General features: G+C 53.1%; 1 protein-coding gene across 3 annotated transcripts in view; it reads right to left on the bottom strand.

Moving 5' to 3' along the window:
- CHCHD6 (coiled-coil-helix-coiled-coil-helix domain containing 6) overlaps positions 1-19,642 on the bottom strand; it is a 131,335-nt gene extending 111,693 nt beyond the window's left edge. For 2 of the 3 annotated variants that reach the window (XM_082345313.1, XM_082345314.1), the window contains exons 1-3: positions 19,424-19,642; positions 3,026-3,134; positions 6-78 (exon numbers count right to left, since the gene is read on the bottom strand). In XM_082345313.1, coding sequence (XP_082201439.1) covers positions 6-78; positions 3,026-3,134; positions 19,424-19,627 — 386 coding nt within the window. In that variant the 5' untranslated portion in view covers positions 19,628-19,642. The remainder of the gene's footprint in view (positions 1-5; positions 79-3,025; positions 3,135-19,423) is intronic. The other variant, XM_082345315.1, reaches the window with a different exon arrangement.

Raw genomic sequence — 19,642 nt, 5'->3', positions numbered from 1 at the left:
CTTACCTCTCGAGGAGATCCACCTCCGCTCCCGAGGGCCGCCGGCCACCGCCACTCTCCGGCCTGGGCGATTTAGACTCTGCAAAGGGGGAGAAGAAAAGGTCGGTCCATCAGCAGCAACCCACAGACGGACAGAGGCATAGTGTCACCCAGGAAAGGGCCCAGGACGTCACCCCATGGATGGATGTGCCCCAGGCAGACACAGAACACAGCCTTACTCTGTGGGCAGGAGAGGGGTGGCCCGAAGGCCCCTCTGCCCGTCCCCTGCATAGGACGGTTTGGTCGCTGGGTCAGCGTGGACACCTGAGTGCGGTGATCCAAATCCCCCCTCCTCCCTCTGCGGCCACTGGGAATCCAGGTCACCTTCCCCAGAGGCCAGACCGGCTGCGGGAAGCTCTGCTCTGTCCGAGCTGAAAGCACAGCCCCGGGGTCTCGGCTGGCGTGGCAGGGCGGGGGCTGGGGGGGGAGGCTCCTCGCGTCTTGTTTCTCTCAGACCCCTTTCTGTAGGGTTCTCATCCTGAATGTGGCCAATGCCCCACTTAAGGACATCTATGCAACCTTTCACCTGCTTCACCTCTAGTAGTACTGGGCTCTTTAAGCTGTCGCAGTAGGTCTACCTTCCCATGGCCGAGAACGTGGGGATGTCCGAGCAAACCCAATTCACTCTCCTCTCCCACCGCGCAGTGACCCTGACGTTCTGTTCCTCTCCACTGCCCCAGGCTTCAGCATCCCCGCTCCGCTCAGGCTTTGGTCACACGTCCTCCACCCCATCGCAGGCCTCCACGCTCAGCCACGCGGGCCACACGAGACCCGGCCGGAGAACCAGGCTTTGGGAGGAAGACAGGACGGGGTGCTTCTCCCAAGACCTTTTGGCTTTGGGAGGAAGACGGGAGGGGGTGCTTCTCCCAAGACCTTTTCAGCTGCTGACCTCGGAGGCTGGGGGGCTCAGCCCCTCGGGAAGGACCCCACCGCGCACAGCACCCCGGGACTCACCCGGGCCCACGCCTCTCCCGGAAGGCCGGGCAGGCACGCTGGGCCGGGGAGGGCAGCCCTTGGGCCCGCGCCAGGTCCTCGGCCGGGAACGTGCAGGAGGCACCGCTGCCTGGTGTGGATCTGACGTGAACGCTCCCTGGGCTTAGGGCCTGACTTACAACAACTCTAGTGACATAAGGTCTATCACATTTATTTCTGCTTTCTATACAGTTTTCCTTTTTCACGACTACAAAAGTAGCGCATGCACCCACCGCAGAGCCCGTGGCCAGACCCCCGCGCCCACGCTCTGTGGCAGCCTGCCAGTTAGAGTGTGTCAAGCCTCTGTGGAGCTGGGACTCCCGTCACCTCTCTGACCGTTTGTACACATTCTCCGTGCAGCCATCAGAGGGCTTCAGGGACTCTTTACATAGGAACACTGCTCACTCCGTGTGGGTTCTGCTTCCCTAGTTTGTCACTCTTTGTTCATTTATTTCTTCTCAACCGTCTCTAATTGTGACAGTCACAGTCTCCACTCTTCCCCTTCACTGAAGGTCTCTTCGCCTGATACGGGGTTAGGAGGCTACCTGCCGCTCTAGCTTCATGCCTTCACCTCTCCCAGTTCAGTCTGTGACTCCCTCTGACACGCATTTGGGGTATGGTTTGGCGTAAGGGTTTAACTTCTTTTTCTAATCTTGTTCTATCACTGAAGTAAAAGCAAACACTGCATTTTAAAAGTAAAAGTATTTTAAAATGAGTCCACTTCAGGGCATTCCGCCCATGCTGACGAATCCAGCCTTCAGAAACTCAAAACTCACCCTCAAACAGCAACGTACTTTGTTAAACCAAAACCACATGACAGATGAACCACTCTTCTTGCTTTTTAAACTGCTCAAACGTAGCAAGACTGAAACAAATGCTTCTTTTCTCTTCCAAGGCTGAAACTGATGTGGCCTGACATATTTCAGCAATTTTTGCCCTCTTCGTCCCTTCTGCCTCTCCCTTTCTACAGCTCGCTCACTCACGTTAGGCCTCTTCAACCCTCTCTCCAGCCGGCTGGAGAGACGGTGAGGATGACCCCCTGGAAAAGGACAAGGGCGTCTTCTGCGGGCTTCTGCTGCGTGTCGCACTGTCGTGTGACACTGTAAGCCACAGGCTTGCGCACGCAGCTCCTGACGGGAGCTGGGCTGCCTTGGGGGAGGGTCCCCGTCTCCCTGCCTGCATGTGCCAGCGCGCGCCTTGTGACCGCATCCCTGGCTGGCACTCAGGACATGCCGGGTGGACACGAGGGCGTGGCCTCCTACGTGCTTGCACCCAAATGGGGCCGATCGGTGGAGAAGACAGCTCCAACGTGAGGCCACAGTCACTCACTGTGGGTCGGGACGGCATCCATGCCCCGCACGGCCAGGCCCCTCCAGCCCATCAGTGTACAACTCACACCTCAGGTTACAGCAGGGGGACCTAGATTCTCATCAACGAGCTCTTCTCATTAATCAGCTGCCACGAGGACTTCTCTTGTTTGTAGTATCTTAATATTTCTGCACCATACATTCTCCACTCAAACTCTATTGTTCCTTTGTTTGTTAACAGGAGTCACTTGGAGAAAAGCACAGGTTTCTTCACCTGTGACGGACACGACAGAGGGGAACAAAGGCGCTTCCAGCCCGGCTCAGGCAGCAGCTCCGCAGCGAGCTGGGGAAGGAGCCGGGGGCACGGGGTGGCGACCCTCCTGGAAGCCCCGTGAGCACCGTCCCAGGAGCTGGGCCAGGACCCCGGAGCGTGAGGGCAGGTCAGAGCTCTGGGGCTGGCGCCAAGGTCACCCACTCACTGCCTGTGTGCGGAGAAGCTGGAACAGCGGGGAACTTCTGGCCCTGGTCATGGTCACAGAGGCTCTGACTACACGGCGCTGCAGTCCTTGAACAGGACAGCGCCCGGCTCGGGGGCCACTCTCTCCTGGGAAGCGCTCACGTCATGCACCACCCGCGGGCTCAGCCGGCAGCTCATCTCCAGGAGGACCGCCCACTCCGTCCCCGCCCAGAACTGCCACCCTGGCCTACCTTTCTCCCGGCCTTCAGAGGAGCCAAGGGCGGCAGCTGGAGGGGTCAGCGGCCCCGCTCTGGAAGGCTGGCTGGGATCTTTCATGCGGTTGACCACATTTTCAGACAGCTGTGGGAAGGATTGAGGGGAACAGTTAAATGACAGAACCCTCTGGAAGTGAAGACTCTCCTCTACCCACGCCCCAGATTTCTGAGCAGACTAATTCCGCAAGACCAACTCCAACAACGTAAGGAATTCCACACAGGAACCTCTCGTGCTGGCCTGGCACCCGCCAGGTCAACGCCACGCCCAGCCTGGGCTCCACGGGCCACAGCGTGTCCCCCACTGGCTTCCCAGCTGCTCCCACACACTCAGGGGACCCCGAGTTCCCCTTCTTCTCACCTGCCCTGAATCCGTTCTGCTGAGAACCACTGCAGCCCCACCCTGTACAGAGGGTGGAAGTCTCCAGCTGTGCAAACCTCCCCCTTCCCTGTGGGCGTCCCAGGGTCCCTCTACGGTGGGCTCTTCCAGACAGCACCCAACTTAAGGACCATTTCTCCCAATCCTTTCCCTGTTATAACAGGCGCACCTCTTAGGAAGTGCCTCACATTCTACCGGCCTCACCTAATGGTCTGTAAATACCCTGAGGGCCGGGGCCACCTCTCCCTCCCGTCTGAGTTCCACCAGGGCCACAGTCACAGCAGAAAATCCAGCACGGCCTGACTCATTTCACCCTGGCTCCCCCAGTGACGACTGGATAATCAAATCTTTCCTTCATTGTAGAGGAAGTGAAATGGGTAAGAGGGTGTCATAAAACAGGTGACTGAAATCAAACAGCCAGCGAGGGATGAATCCAGAATAATAACCCCTAAGAGTTTACATCAATAAATATGTATTAAGTGCCCAGTATGTGCAAGGCATCACAAAGCACAACGAGGGGAGACGTTAAGATGACCTGAGGACGAAGTCCACCATCAGCAGCTCCACCTCAGGGATCCAGGCGAGGAAAGTGCTCCCACGTGTGTGCACAGCGGCGCTGGACTCGCACAGGAGAAGTAAACAACATAACAGCAACGACAGGCAGTGGTCAGAGAAATGATGGCGCGCCTCCTATGAAACACCGCGGAATTGTCGAGAAAGGACAGGTAAGACGTGCCTGCCATGGAAGGATGCCACCGCTGACCCGTGAGAGTCAGAGGACACTTTGTAGCTCGACTTTGTAAAGAAGATACACAATTATAAAGACGCAGACCTGCAATATATACACGTTGACCCTGGCACACGCACATTCCCCACGTACGCATCCACTCAGAGCACACACCAGACATCCTGGGGCATGTCCTGCACACGGGGCAGGAGTAGCCAGGCCAGGACGTTCCCTTTCGGCACTTCTGTGTTTCAGTTTTTTACCATGACCATTTCTTTTAGCAGGTAAAGATTATAATAATAATAATTGAGTCCCTCTAGTATTTAAGACAGATACAAATCAAATAGCTAATTAATGATTATAGAACAAGAGAAGACCAAGCATACACAGCAGTGGAAGAGAATTGAGAACCCAGAAATAAACCTACATATCTGTGCTCAACTGACTGACAAGGGTGCCAGGACCATTTAATGGGGAAAGAATAGTCTCTTCAACAAATGGTGCTGGGAGAGCTGGACATCCATGTGCAAAAGGATGACGTTAGACCCCTACCTCACACCATATACAAAATCTGACTCAAAAGGGATCAGAGACCTAAATGCAGGAGTTAAAACAATGAAACTCTTGGAAGAAAACACAGGCATAAATCTTTATGACCTTGGCTTTGGCAGTGAATTTGTAGATATGCCACCAACAGCATGAGCAATCAAAGAGAAAACATATAGTGAACTTCATCAAAATTAGAGTTCTGTTTTTCAAAAGACACAATCAAGTAAGCTGAAAAGACAACCCACAGAATCTGCAAATCATATATCTGACAAGGGACATGTATCTAGAATATACAAAGAACTCCCACAACTCAATAATACAAAGAAAAATAACCGAATTTAAAAACGGGCAAAGAATCGGAAGAGTCATTTCTCCAAAGGAGATACACAAATGGTCAATAAGCAAATGAAAAGATGCTCAATATCCTTAGTCATGAGAGAAATGCAAATTCAAACCACAATGAGATACCACTTCACACCCACTAGAATGTCTATATTCAAGAAGTCAGATAGTAACAAGTATTGGCAAGGACATAGAGAAGCTGGAACCCTAATACACTGCTGGTGGCAAATAAATGGTGCAGCCACAGTGGAAAACAGTCTGGAAGTTCCTCAAAAGTTCAACACAGAGTCACCATTAGGCCCAGCAATTTCACTCCCGGGTACCCACTCAAGAGAAATGCAAATACACATTCACACCGATTTGCTCATGCACATTCACATCAGCATTATCTGTAATGGCCAAAGGTGGAAACAACCCAAATATCCATCAACTGACGGGTAGGTGAACAAAAATAATGGAATATTAGCCATAAAAAGGGATGAACTACTAACACAGGCCACACCATGACGAACCTAAAACCATCTTGCTCAGTGAAGGAAGCCAGACACAAAAGGCCGCATACTGTATAACCCCACATATGTGAAACGTCCAGAACAGGTAAATCTCTAGAGACAGAAACTAGATTGGTTGCCTTGGGCTTGGGGGAGGGGGGAAACAGGGACTGATGGTAAAGGGTAAGAGGTGGATTTTTCCACCTATCAATATTACAGGGGATCTCTATTTCAAAATATGTCTTTAAAATCTGTGAAGCATGTTAGTGGTAAGTGCTGGGAAAGAATAAAATACAGTCCGGCAGGGCCGGGTGCACATGGGGTGGCAGGAGGACCCCTCAGAGGAGATGGCAGTAACAGGAGACCACCGCCCTGGAGGGAGGAGGCCCCGCCACAACAACATCTTGAGATCCAAGGAAAAAGGATCTAGTTCTGAGCAGAGGGGAGGATGAGTGCAAAGCCTGTGAGAGGGGCCGAGTCTGGCCTGTCCGAGGGCCTAACAAAGGCGTGTGTGAGGAGGAGGCTGGACCAGATGACCAGGCCGGAGAGGCAGACCGAGATCCCAAGCCCAAATGTGACCCAAGGGCGAGGGAAGCTACGGGGGGTTCTGCACAGGGGAATCGGGCTCTGATTTCCTAGTCCTGGCCCCGGGGGCGGGGGGGCACCCACCGAACCGCACCACCTGGTGAGTAAGGGGTTAAGGAAAACACTGGCAAGCTTCTCGCTGGCAGGAGATTTATAATATTTTTTAATGTTGCTACAAAATTCAGCAATATTTTTAATCAACAAATACACACACACACAGAGTAGTGTGTAAACACCATCTGGGCAGTACTCCCTGCACCAACAGAACCACAGTGGAGGCCCCCAGAGCCAAACGGGTCTGGGAAGTCGGTGCCACAGGCGCACTTGTCACTGGGCCGTCACAGCCGGCCAGATGGAGTCCTGTGTGGTCAGCGGATGGAGGGTCCCACCCAGCGCAGTGCAGGGAAAGAGGAGCCCACCCACACCAGCTGTGTGTCCCTGACCCCTTTCCTCACCTCCCCAGAGCTTTCCGTTCAGCACCTGGAAACGGGGCCCCGCAGGCTGGACTGGCTGCCACACAGCTCAGGAATTAGTACTTTGGGGTCAGATGGGCCTGGGTTTGAATCCCAACTAAGCAACTTACTAGCTGTGTGACCTCGGGCAGGGGACTCCTTGCCTGAGTCAGCGTATTCGTCTGTGTCACGGAAACAACTCGTGAGGACCACATGGGGTGAGCCGCACAGGGCAGCGGGCACAGAGCGAACCACCACCACCGGCTCTCACGTGAAAGGCAGGCCGCGTACAAACAGCCTTACGTCACACCAGGCACACGCCGGGTGCGTAAAAACACGAGAACCAGTCAACAGCACAGACAGTCATGGGTCACCGCTGAGCACTGTGACCGGCCGTTCTGTTCCGCGTGTGGCCCCGTGACCTCGGCAGGCCTTTTCCCTCCTCCGCAACCTGCACAAAGTTTAACTGGGCAGACTCTTCAAAGCGCCCTCCAAGGCTGATGTCCTGTGGCTCAGACGTGGACCTGCCCTCAGCCTGGAGTAACACGGGGACTCCGTGCAGGCGGACTTTCCCCGCCAGCACTGTGGTGCCCGGGACTGGCACCTGCACGAGTCACGCCAACCACGTGGAGCCCGGGAAGGGGTTCTCTCCTCCCACAAGCGCCGCGGCTGGAGACCTAACCCCCAGGACTGGGACCAAATCGCTTCCCTCGCCCAAGAGCAGCTGAGTTCAGGGCAAGTTCCCAAAGAGTTTCCTTGTCAACCAGTTGGGCCTGTAAGTAGCACGGCCGCCCCACAAGCAAAAGGCTGGGGAGAAGGCGCTGCTTTAAAAGTGCCACGGCCTTGCCCATTTCTGGGCGCAGGAGAGGTGGCGGGAGTGAGCAGAGCCCCCGACCCAACGGAGGGGAAGAGCCCGGTCACAGTCACCACAGGGCCACACCCTGCCAGCGTTGCCAGCTAGCACGATGGCCTGTCCCCCTGGCAGCAGCGCGGAGGCCAGTGCACTGGCCGTGGGCCGCGAGCTGCAGGGCGGGCTGCCCGGCTCCTGCTCCAGGGCTGAGGCTGCCGTGGGGCCAAGGCTGCTCCCCGACTCGCCCCCAGTACGGGAGAAGAAGAGGTGCCACCGCTCAGCAGCCTCGTAGGCAGGCGGGCAGGGCTGGGAAGGGACGAGAGCCGAGCTCGCTGGAAGCCGAACCACCCCAGCCGGGTCCCAGCGTCTTGGCCACAGACACCCTTCCTGCGTGTCCTGACAACCAGAGAGGTCGCGACCCCGCGGCCCCTCTCCCTCCCCCGGCCTCCCTTTTCTCCGAGGCTCTGTGCCCCCCTCCCACCCCTCCTCACAAAACACCCTCCACTGCACCTGCTTCTCGTCACTCCCACCAGGACACAGGTTCCGGGGCAGCGGGGATTGTTTGGCTCTTGCTGTGTCTTCAGCGCCCAGCACACTGAGCTGCTCCAGTGCTCGTCAAACACACGGACCAGGTGACGCTGACCACAGGCCCGGGGCCGTCGGCGCACTGGTGCAGCGGAGTGGAGACACGGCAGCGAGAAGATCGTCCTCAAAGGCCCGCGGTCAGACAGGGGTAACACGGGCACACGGAGGACATGGGCTGAGGGCTTCCAGAGGGGAAGGGCACGGGCACAGAGGGGCAGCACCCAGGGAAGTCCAGGGTTCCGCTCGCCGAGGGCCCGGGATGACAGGGGAGAGAGGCCACGGGCCGCTGGGAGCAGACAGGACAGTCGGCAAAGCAGGACGAGGGGCTGAGCCCGCAGAGGACCGGAGGCAGGAGGAAGAGGACGCTGCGGGGTGAGGGGAGCACACAGTGAAGTGGCCCGGCACCTGGACGCACGGGCGGCGAGCGGAGGGGTCTGCAGCGCCGTCCACACAGCGCGACCTCGTTCCTACATGAAGAGGGGAGGCATGCTCCTCGTGGAGGCTTAGGAGAGCCTGCAAGGATTCACGAGGAGTTGGGGACAGCCGGCATGTAAACGTAAGACGCATTCTGCCGCCTTAAAGGAACGGATGAAGGGCAGGTGACAGCCGCTCGCTGGAGAGGGCACGTCCTCCCTAAGCCCGGAACTGCTCTGTGTGCGCGGGTCCTGAGTCTGTCCCACAGCTCCGATCCACAGGAAACAGACACGTTACACGGGGAGCGGCAAATCTGGGGCAAGAAATTAGGAATCGGAGCGCCGGGGCAGGCAGACTGGAGAGAGGGTGAAATGTCCCCAACACTCCGGAAGGGGCGACAGAGCTCAGGGCTGCGGGAGAAACTCAACCCAGCGGGTGCCAGGGGCTCCCACGGAAAAATAGTGACGCAAACAGCCCAGCCCAGGTACACAAGCACCTCCACCTGCCAGGCTCCCAGCCAAGCCCACCCCATTTCACAGACGAAGGAGTGAGCACCAGGAGGGGACACAACTCACCCAAGATCACGGAGGGTCCTAAGTGCAGGGGCCACGACCGGAGCCAAAGCCGGGCCCCTGAGAGAACGCTCAGTGCTGACAGCCACGCGGAGCCACTCCGTGGCAAGGGGACACGTCACCGGGCACACAGGAGGGCCAATCCAAGACAAACACGATCTGCCAATCGCCTTTCCTGCCACGTATGGTGCTTTACTGAGCCCGGGGTGGGAGGTGGAAGGGGGAGCACGCATGTGTTCACAAAACAGACAGCCTACTTGAATTAGTGAAACGGCAGTACGAAAATCAAGACCTTTCTCGTCTGAGAACGCTACTCATCTAGACACGTTTGAGAAGCCGCAAGGTGGAGGCTGGTTCCCAAGCACTGCTCTTTGCGTCAGGAAGGCTCTGGTGTTCACCAGGGGACCATCCTCACGTCCTCACGCGGGGGGGGGGGGGGGGGGGGGGCAGAAGCCGCTGGCCCGAGTCAGCAGCCAGCGAGGCCTGCACGGCCGCCGCTGCGGCCACGCACGCGCCGCCTTCCGAGCCCCCGCCGAGTGCAGCCTGCTGCCCTCGGCCTTCCTGGCCCACGGCTCCTCCACGCAGGCCGAGCACCAGCGGGTTCCACACCCGGCGTGTGCCCGTCTGTCAGCGGCCCCTGGGGCCCAGACACCTGACCCCGGGGAGGCGCTGCCCTCCTGTGACTCTAACAAGATTCCTCTGCTTTGCCTGCGGCTGTTGCTGTGGAGATTTTGTTGGCTAGTCCTTCAGTTTTCTGTGAGCTGAAATTAGATCCACAGATTTAAATCCGAGTATCTGGACGAGAAGAGTCCTGGAGGCCCCCCCAAAAAGGTGGCAACCACCGACGCCCACGGGGCCAGGCAGGTGACAAAAACAAATGAGGCGGGCCTGGCAGCAAAGCAGCAGTGCCAGGACAACGTGGCGAGGACAGGCGACAGCAAAGCCCCAGAGAGGGCGGCTACTTCGTAGCTCCAGCCAAGGGTCGCCACATGGAAACGTGGACCAGACTTTCAATTCTTTTCCCCCAAAAAAACTAAAACTTGAATTGATGTAAAGCCTCAAGTTTTAAATGTTGTCGATTAATACCACAAAGTTTCTGGGCTGATGGTTTCATCCAAGAAATATGGAGCCAGTAGCTTAAACCTCTGTCCAACGAGGATCTTGCTGACCTGAGCCCGGTTCCAGGCCACATGCTGGGGCCAGAGACCAGGAGACGAGGTCCTGCTCACGGGGCAGAGCTCCCCCAACCCAGGACAGTGACCAGCGACAGCACAGAGGGAACCCCTGAACTGGTCGCTAGGCCAAGGAGGAACTTAGCCAAGGAAGGGAGAGAGAGCCCTGCAGACAGAGGAGCACAGAAGCTCGAAACAGCACGGCAGCACGTGTCCTCCCCGAGGGACGGGTGGCGACAGGAGAAGGTGGCACCAGCACACAGAGGGCCTCCGGAGCCAGGCCCAGGAATCTGCATTGAACCTGGAGACAGCGGGAAGCACGTATGGGTGGGAAGTAAGCGGGTCGCACCTCAGCTTTAACCCTGAACGATCACTGACACCACCAGCTGGGGGGTGGGGGGGGCCGTCTCTGAGAGCAAGGCCGCTGGGCCTGGAAGGGAGGGACCTCCACTGGGACTGTCTGGATTTTATCCCCACTGCCTGAGAGCTGCTCAAAAGTAAAATGTACCTTTAAAAAACACATTACCGGGGCTTCCCTGGTGGCGCAGTGGTTGAGAATCTGCCTGCCAATGCAGGGGACACGGGTTCGAGCCCTGGTCTGGGAAGATCCCACATGCCGCGGAGCAACTAGGCCCGTGAGCCACAATTACTGAGCCTGCGCGTCTGGAGCCTGTGCTCCGCAACAAGAGAGGCCGCGATGGTGAGAGGCCCGCGCACCGCGATGAAGAGTGGCCCCCACTTGCCACAACTAGAGAAAGCCCTCGCACAGAAACGAAGACCCAACACAGCCATAAATTAATTAATTAATTAATTTTTTTAAAATAGCTAAAACTTTAAAAAAAAAAAAAAACACATTACCCTGCTAGCGCCAGGAAGTACAGATTTGTGGCAGGCAAGCCTGTTGGGAGAAAGAACAATTTATCAGATGGGCAAGGGGAAGGTGGGGCGGGCCTGACTGAGATCAAGAGTTCCTGAGGATAAAGAGGAAAGGATTAAACAGAAGCAGCTGGAAGGGAAGACACAAGAGTTGTCATTAGATGCAGAGGAAAAGGGCACGTGGGATCAGCTTCCGGTGTGAGGACCAGCTGGATGGACCTTCACACATCAGCAACAGGGAGAGTGGGAGAGGCAGCGGGGGGATGCAGTGAATCACAGGTGCCCTGGAGACTTGCAGGGGGACATGGCCAGCAGCATGGGGACACCTATGGTCTGGATGTTTAGAACCCGGAGGTCAACAGCTCATACATGAGGACAAAAGAGATGGCCCGGGTGGAGCACAGGAGGGCAAGAGGGCGGAACCAGGCAACACTCTGCAGAGACGGCAGGTGGGATCTTGGAGACCAGGGCTGCTGCGGAAGACATGCGGTGACCTCCCTCCAGGGTGGAACCCACGGGGTCCAAGACCTCCCAGCGAGGGAGTGGACCCGAGATGAACCTAGTAGGAGCCAAAGTCAACAACCCTCCTTACGTTTACGTTACTTTACGGCTTATCCTTGACACAGAAAGATCTTCAACACTGCACTGTGCACAGCCACAGGTACCAGGATGGAGTTTCATCTTACATGAGAGACACACCCGAGAGTCACCTGAGCTCTCACACCAGGTAAATGTCATCACTGGTTACGCCACAGTACTACCCGGAGGAAATGTACAGGGTGTTCAGAGAAGCCCTAGCTGTCCCTGTACACGTCAGTCTGAGAGCCCCGAGCTGAGTGATGAGGGCACTGTCTCATCTTTAGGACGACCCTCACCCTCAGCAGCTGCGGGCCAGGTGGAGGGACCAAAAGTGCTCTGCTTCCCTAAAGAATCGGCTCCTTTGTTTCCTGAGTAGCAGGAGATGTGGTGTTTTGGGAGCATCAAGGAGAACCCACCTGGAAAGTGCCCGGCCGCGGGACCCGTACCCAAGCCACGATGCCAGACTCCACCGCCAGACGCAGATGTGTGCTCGCAGCAAAGCTGGGGAGAACTGGGCCATCTGACTCCTGGCTTTCTGAGTTGGCATTTCCTGTTGTGGCCCATCCATGGCGCTCACCAGACAGTCAGCCAGGTAGAGCACTGAGCAGGAGAAGAGTGAGGAGGACTCGTGGCCACGTCTGTCAAGGCACCTGCACTGAGAGCGGCCCTGTCCTGCACATAAGGAGGGAGACATACCCCTCTGAGAGTCAGGGCTCCAGGCCAGGTCCCCTGGGATCTCCTGTTCTCCACACTAACCCTAAGCAGTGAGCTAAGACGAAAGACGCGAGGTAAAGCGACACGATAAGGCGGATCACACTGAGACATTCGAGATGCATGTCACTGGGCAACGGCAAGGTATAAAAGGAAGTTTGCTGCACACGTGTGGAACAAGTTTGTATCAAAGCCTCGAAAGAGTAAAAAGCAGTAGAGTAAGATTCTCAGGCTGCAGATCACCAGCGTGGGTAAAAACAATCAACAAGTCGTCCATCCAAGCATGTAATCCAGCAGGCACCTACTAATGATCCAGAAGCAAATAAGTAAGAGCAGTCTCTGTACTCCACAAGCTTACAGAAGAAAAACAGGATATAAGGACAGAGAGGAAGAGGTGATGGAGAATATTAAAAGATAAAATCATCAATCTGATAAAGAGCAACTATAAAAAGCCTAGAGCTAACATACTCTATGGTGGAAGACTGAATTTTTTCTCCCTGAATTCAGCAGCAAGGCAAGGACATGCACTCTCACCACTTCTCCTCAGTACTGTACTGGAGAGTCTAGCCAATGCAACAAGGGAAGAAAAAGAAAGAAAGGGCATCCAGACTGGAAAGGAAGAAGTAAAACTGTCTTCATTTTGCAGACACCATGACCCCTACCCATATAAAATCCTAAGGAATCCACATACACAAAAAACCCCACTAGAACTAAAAAATGAGTTCAGCAAGATTGCAGGACACAAGATCAATATACAAATAATCAGCTGTAAAAATCAACTGTATTTCCACATGCTAGCAGTGAAGAATCCACAAATGAAATTAAGAAAACAATTCCATTCATAATAGCATCAAAAAGAATAAAATACTTGGGAATAATTTTTAAAGAAATGCAAGATTTGTACACTGAAAGTATAAAATGCTACTGAGAAAAACTTTAAAAGATCTAAATAATGAAAAAGAGATTTCATATTCACATATTGGAAGACTCCATATTGTTAAAATGGCAATTCTCCCCAAAGTAATCTTACAGATTCAACACAAACCCCATCAAAATCCCAATAGGCATTTTACAGAAGTTGACAAACTGATCTTAAAATGTATGTGGAAGTGCAAAGGACTTAAAATAGCCAAACAATCTTGAAAAAAAGAACAAAACTGGAGTCTTAATCTTCCCAATTTTGAAACTTCCCACAAAGCTTCAATAATCATGACAGTGTTGTACTGGCAAAAAGACAGACACACAGCACACAGATCTATGGAATTCTCAACAGAATTGAAGTCAAGAAATAAACCCTAAACCCTTATGTTTATGATCAATTGATGTTCACCAAGGTCCCAAGGTAATTCAAATGGGAAAAGGACAGTCTTTTCAACAAATGTAGTTTGAGAAAATTAAATATTTCAAACAAAAAAAGATGGATTTAGAGCGGAGTTCAACAAGCTCTAGTGCTCGAGCCAAATCCCACCCAACACTTGAGTTTATAAATAAAGTTTGGGGCTTCCCTGGTGACGCAGTGGTTGAGAGTCTGCCTGCCGATGCAGGGGACACGGGTTCGAGCCCTGGTCTGGGAAGATCCCACATGCCGCGGAGCGGCTGGGCCCGTGAGCCACAATTACTGAGCCTGTGCGTCTGGAGCCTGTGCTCCGCAACAAGAGGGGCCGCGATAGTGAGAGGCCCGCGCACCGCGATGAAGAATGGCCCCCACTTGCCGCAACTGGAGAAGGCCCTCGCACAGAAACGAAGACCCAACACAGCCATAAATAAATAAATAAATAAATAAAATATTTTTTAAAAAAATAAAGTTTTACTGGAACATAGCCACACCCATTCATTTACATATTGTCTATGGCTGCTTTCACCCTAAAATGGCAGAGTGATTTGCCAACACGAGTTAGAGCCTTACTTCACATCATACACAAAAATTAACTAAAAATGGATGACAGACTTAAGTATAAAAGCCAAAACCCTTAGATGAAAACATACGAGAAAATTTCTATAACCTTGGGTTAGACAAAGATTACTGGGATATGATGCCAAAGCCCAATCACTAAAAGAAAAAAATAAGTTAAACATCATCGAAATTACAAATGTTTGCACTTCAAAGACACCATTAAGAAAAAGAAAAGAAAAGCCACAGATTGGGAGAAAATATCTGTAAATCGTAATATGATAAAGGGCTTATAACTCAATGAAAAGGACAAACAACCCCATCAAAAGCTATTAAAAGGGGGCAAAAGATTTGAATACACATTTCACCAAAAACAAATATATCTGGGTGGCAAATAAGCACATGAAAAAACATTCAACATGAATAGTTATTAGGGAAACACAAATTCAAACCACAACGAGATACCACTTCACACTCACTAGAATTGGTATAATCAAAAAGATGATAACAAGTGTTGCTGAGGGTATGGAGAAACTGGAACCCTCATATACTGCTGAGGGGGATGGAAAATGGTACAGCCACTTTAGAAAACAGTTTGGCAGTTTCTCAAAAAGTTAAACCTAATAATTCACCACAGTCATAAACAGAATGACCCATCAATTCTACTCTTATGTTATCTATCCAACAGAAATGAAAACAAATGTCCACAAAAAACCTTATGTACAAATGTTCACAGCAGCATTATTCATAATAGTCAAGAACTGGAAACAACTCAAATAGCCATCATTGTTTGACTGAATATACAAAGTGCAGAATATCCATACAATGAGATGCTATTCAGCAATAGAAAGGAACGACTAATACATACCACAACGTGGAGGAGCGAACACCAAGAACACTGTGCTAAGTGAAGGGAACTAGACACGAAAGATACATGATGTATTTCCAAGAAATGTCCAGAAAATGCAAACAACACAGAGGCAGAAGGCTTAGTGATTACCTGGGAGTGGGAGTGGGAGTGGAGAGTGACTGCAAATAGGTACAAGGGAACTTTTTAGGCCTCGTAAATGTTCTAAAATCCCACTGTGAATGACGGTTGCTCAACTCTGTAAATTTGCTTTAAAAAATCCCTGAAATGGTGAATTTTACATGTAAAATACATTTCAATAAAGCCATTTTTTAAAGTCACTATCATCAGATAAAATCTTTCCAAAGCTCCACCCCTGAATAGAGAACCACAATGTTGCCTCCAGAGAAACGTGTAAACAGCCCTGCATCACCCACCTAGCCCTCATCAGCTGGCCAACTTTCTCCACCATCCCTACCTCCGTGTGGCTGCCAAGCACACAGGCTATGCAGCCGGAAAGTCTGAGCTTCCAGCTCCACCACCAACTCGCTGTGACGGGGGTTCCTTCACCTCCTTGAACCTGCTTCCTCACCTCTGCATGGGGATGAGATCTCACGAGGTCAGCCTGGGGACCAGGTGACACAGTGGCCTGAAACCACTCAGTCCAGAGCAGAGAAGCCTCTCCCCGCTGGCCCAGGCCCGTCGCCACCGTCACCTCATCCGAACAGCACTATCTGACCAGCCCACCTGAGCAGGAAGCCCCATCACTCTTCACGTCCTTTTTGTTTTCTTCATGGCACTTGCAATTCTTTCTTATTCTTCTGCCTCTTCTTTCTTTCTCTTGGTCAGTTCCCCCTCCTGGGATGAGGTTTCCATGAGGCAGGGCCCTGTACATTGTCCCCTGTAGTCTCTGCCAGGCCAGGCCCAGTTCACAGTGAGCACTTGCTGAGGTGGCGGTGAAGCGGTACCCACACGTCGGGGACACGTGGCCTCTCTGGTGTGGGCACACGGGGTGCTGTCCCTTGTGTCCCACGACCTCCTCCGAGACCTTCCCCTCAGCAGTGGTCCAGACTTGCCTCCCATGGCAATGAATGATGGTAAAGGTGGTATAGCCCTGAGGGTGAAATGAGCCTGGGACACAGCTAGAGCAGCAGCCTTGGGAAGTGACCCGGGAAGGAGAGCGGGAGCCAAGTGGTTGGAAGAGGCAAAGGCTGGAGAACAGGGGTCTGCATGTTGACATGCAACCAACTTCAGCTGAGTCACCAAAGATGGTTGTGCAGGGGCAGAGGGGACAGTCACACGCGGGATGTTGTGGCCATGTGTGTACCTCCTCTTACTGGAGGATGAGATGAAACATACTGGTTGAAATGAAATCTTTATGTATTTCACACACGCTTGCTCTGAAAAACAGGTGAATATAATTGCAGCTTTTTGCATTAATTAAATTTCCTTTACCTTCCTCGGAATTAGGGCTTGAACTCACTATGTAAATTTATGCAAATAAGTATGCAAACTAGCAAGACCCTGGCATTTAATTTTAAGGAAACTAGAATGCTTTCCAGGACCAGGCCAGGGGCATTAAATACAAGAGGTCTTTAAGAATATTTAACTTCAGACTTCCCCGGTGGCACAGTGGTTAAGAATCCATCAGCCAATGCAGGGGTCACGGGTTCAATCCCTGGTCCGGGAAGATCCCACATGCCGCGGAGCAACTAAGCCCATGAGCCACAACTACTGAGTCCGTGCTCTAGAGCCCACGAGCCACAACTACCAAAGCCAGGGCGCCTAGAGCCCATGCTCTGCATCAAGAGAAGCCACAGCAATGAGAAGCCCATGCACCGCAACGAAGAATAGCCCCCGCTTTCCACAACTAGAGAAAGCCCATACGCAGTAACAAAGACCCAACGCAGCCATAAATAAATACATTTATTAAAAAAAAAAAAAAAGAATATTTAACTTTCTCTGAAGGAGCGGGCAGATGTTCTTCTTTGGCACACACCCTCTATACCTTCTATTAAATTAACTTCTCGTTTGGTTCATCCAATGATCTTTTCTAGTGATTTTCACTCACCTGCTTAAAGACAAGGTGGACTTCCCAACCCTTGAGTCACTTTGCTAGCAGGAAAAACCTTACACCAAACACTGCACTGCCATCACCTCCTTTCTCTGGTCTCCCTCTCTCAAAACAGGCACACGGGTGGATGGAAAGAAGGATGGAAGGACGGAAGGAAGGAAGGAAGGAAGGGGTCTCAGAGCATGGGGCGGTGCCCCCAACTGTATGCCTCTAGACAAGTTCTTTATTCCCTCTGATGAGTTTGCCCAAAGCTCCCTCTAGTTTTAACAATCTCTGGTAGAACTAAGCATGGCACCAGCACCCTGTCAGGACAGCTAGAGGCTGTCACCGAATTTTCACACTGCCTTGCATATCACTGGGAGCACGCAGGGGAAGCTGGAGTCGTGAGAAAAGGCTACTTCTTGTACCCAAAAAGATCTGGGTTAAAGTCCCAGAAGTAACACCTTGGACAAACTCCTTAACCTCGCTAAGCCTGATTCTCCATTTTTAAAGAGAATTTGTACCTTGCAGAACTGCTAAGAGAACTACAAATAAAATGTGCCTGTCTGATATAAAACCCGAAAGAGATGATGCTCCTCTGTCCACTTAGAAGACGTTCCCACCAGTGTAAAGCAATTATACTCTAATAAAGATGTTAAAAAAAAAAAAGAAGACGTTCCCTTAGAAGACTCTGACTGACTGAACTTTCCAACACTCTCCAAAGCAGGTGACAACAGTGGGAGAGCGCCCACACAGAGCCTGGGGCATCTTTCTAAATTCTGATTCGGCTACTGCCTCTCACCTTCCAACGTGAGCGGAGCCGTCTTCTCTCCATTTTGACTTTGCCCCAAGCCAGGTCAAGACTGGATAACACCTAGCAAGTACCAAATACGCTAAGTAGGCACGCTAAGAATAGAGGCTCCCACAAAACACTCTGTACTTTTTCTAAACACGTGCACACACATCATCTTATCCAAGGCAGCACCTAGGATTATCACAGCCTGCCCCCGTTTTTGAAAAGATGTGGTGATTGAGACTCAAAAGATAAGTTGTTCACCCCAGGTCACACAGCTAATGAGCAACTATCCAGAAGTCAGACCTTCTGATGTCCATTTCTTTTCTTTTTTTTTTTTTTTTTTTTTTTGGCCACACCACGTGGCATGTGGAACTTCCCCGACCAGGGATCGAACCTTTGCCCCCTGCAGTGGAAGCACAGAGTCTTAACCACTGGACCATCAGGGAAGTGCCCTGATGTCCTTTTCTGAGCCAGCTCCCTAATTAACTAATTCACCTATGCCAGGTTTTGTGCATTCCATGGACACTTGGTGCCTGCTTCACTGGGGTTCGTCCATTTAATCACTCAGCAATGGTTTACAAAGCACCCACTACGTGCAAGGCAGAGGTGCAGGAGGAAGCATTCAATGAGCAGTCCTTGGAGTCCCGCTGAGCGCAATCCCAGCTCGCTGGCTTGTTACCTAGGTGACCCTGGGTAAGTACTTCATGTCTCAGTGCCTCGCCTGTCCTCCATCCATAAAATGGGCAAACAGAATCCGACCTCTCAGAGAGCTGCTGAGAATTAAATGACAGGGTACCCGTCAAGGGTTTAGCACAACCCACGGCCCCCACTAAGCACTCAAACGTGAGCTGCTTTTATTCTTCTTCTAGAGTCTGGGGATAGAGTCTGCAGTCACACAAGAGCCTTGGCCTCAAGCAGCTTACACTGCGGCCGGAGACACACAAAGAAGTAAAGCATCAACAGAAGTTTCAAATGGAGATGAGCGAGCGCTACGACAAAAACCAGTGTGCGACCGCGGGGATGGGCAGGCACTCTGGACTGAATGGTCAGGAAAGGATCCTCACGTGAGACCTGAACTACAAGAACGCAAGAGCGGATATAAGGCAAACTGGGGGCGCGAACACAAGCCGTGCGGAGATCGCGAGTCGAGCAGGCCGGCACCTCGAGGGACAAGGAGGCCCTGAGGCCAGCGAACAGGGCGGGGGGGGGACTTGGGGGGACTGGCACGGGAGGTGGTCAGTCAGGTCAGCAGCGCGGCTCCGGAACCCAAGGGGGGGCGGCTCGTTGTCCTCGTACACGCTTGGGCGTCCACAGGCGGCGAGGGCACAGGATCAAATGTCCAAGGCGCACCCGGGCAGGGGTCCAGGTAACGAGGCCCCGCCCCCCGGTCTCCGTCCGTCCTCCCACCCTGAGGAGGCCAGGCCTGCGGCGCCCTCCGAACTCGCAGCCCTCTCGCGGCGAGCGACGGCAGACGCCTCCACGCCCGCCCGCCGGCCGCCCGCTCACCCGGATGCCCTGCAGCACCCGGACCCGCTCCTCCTGGTCCAATCCGAAGTACGCCCTTCGACCCTCGCGGCTCTCGGCGCTGCCCATGGCGGGAGGGGGTCCGGTGCGCCGGCACTTACGGGACCGGCGCCACCTGCCAACAAGGCCGCGTCCTATTGGCCGCAGTTCGGGGCTCAGCCAATCGCGGCGCGGGTCGCGGGGCATTGTGGGGGCTGTAGT

Source organism: Balaenoptera borealis (genome assembly GCF_965194805.1).
Source record: "Balaenoptera borealis genome assembly, chromosome: 12".
NCBI lineage: Eukaryota > Metazoa > Chordata > Mammalia > Artiodactyla > Balaenopteridae > Balaenoptera > Balaenoptera borealis.
This window is presented reverse-complemented; position numbering and strand designations above follow the sequence as displayed.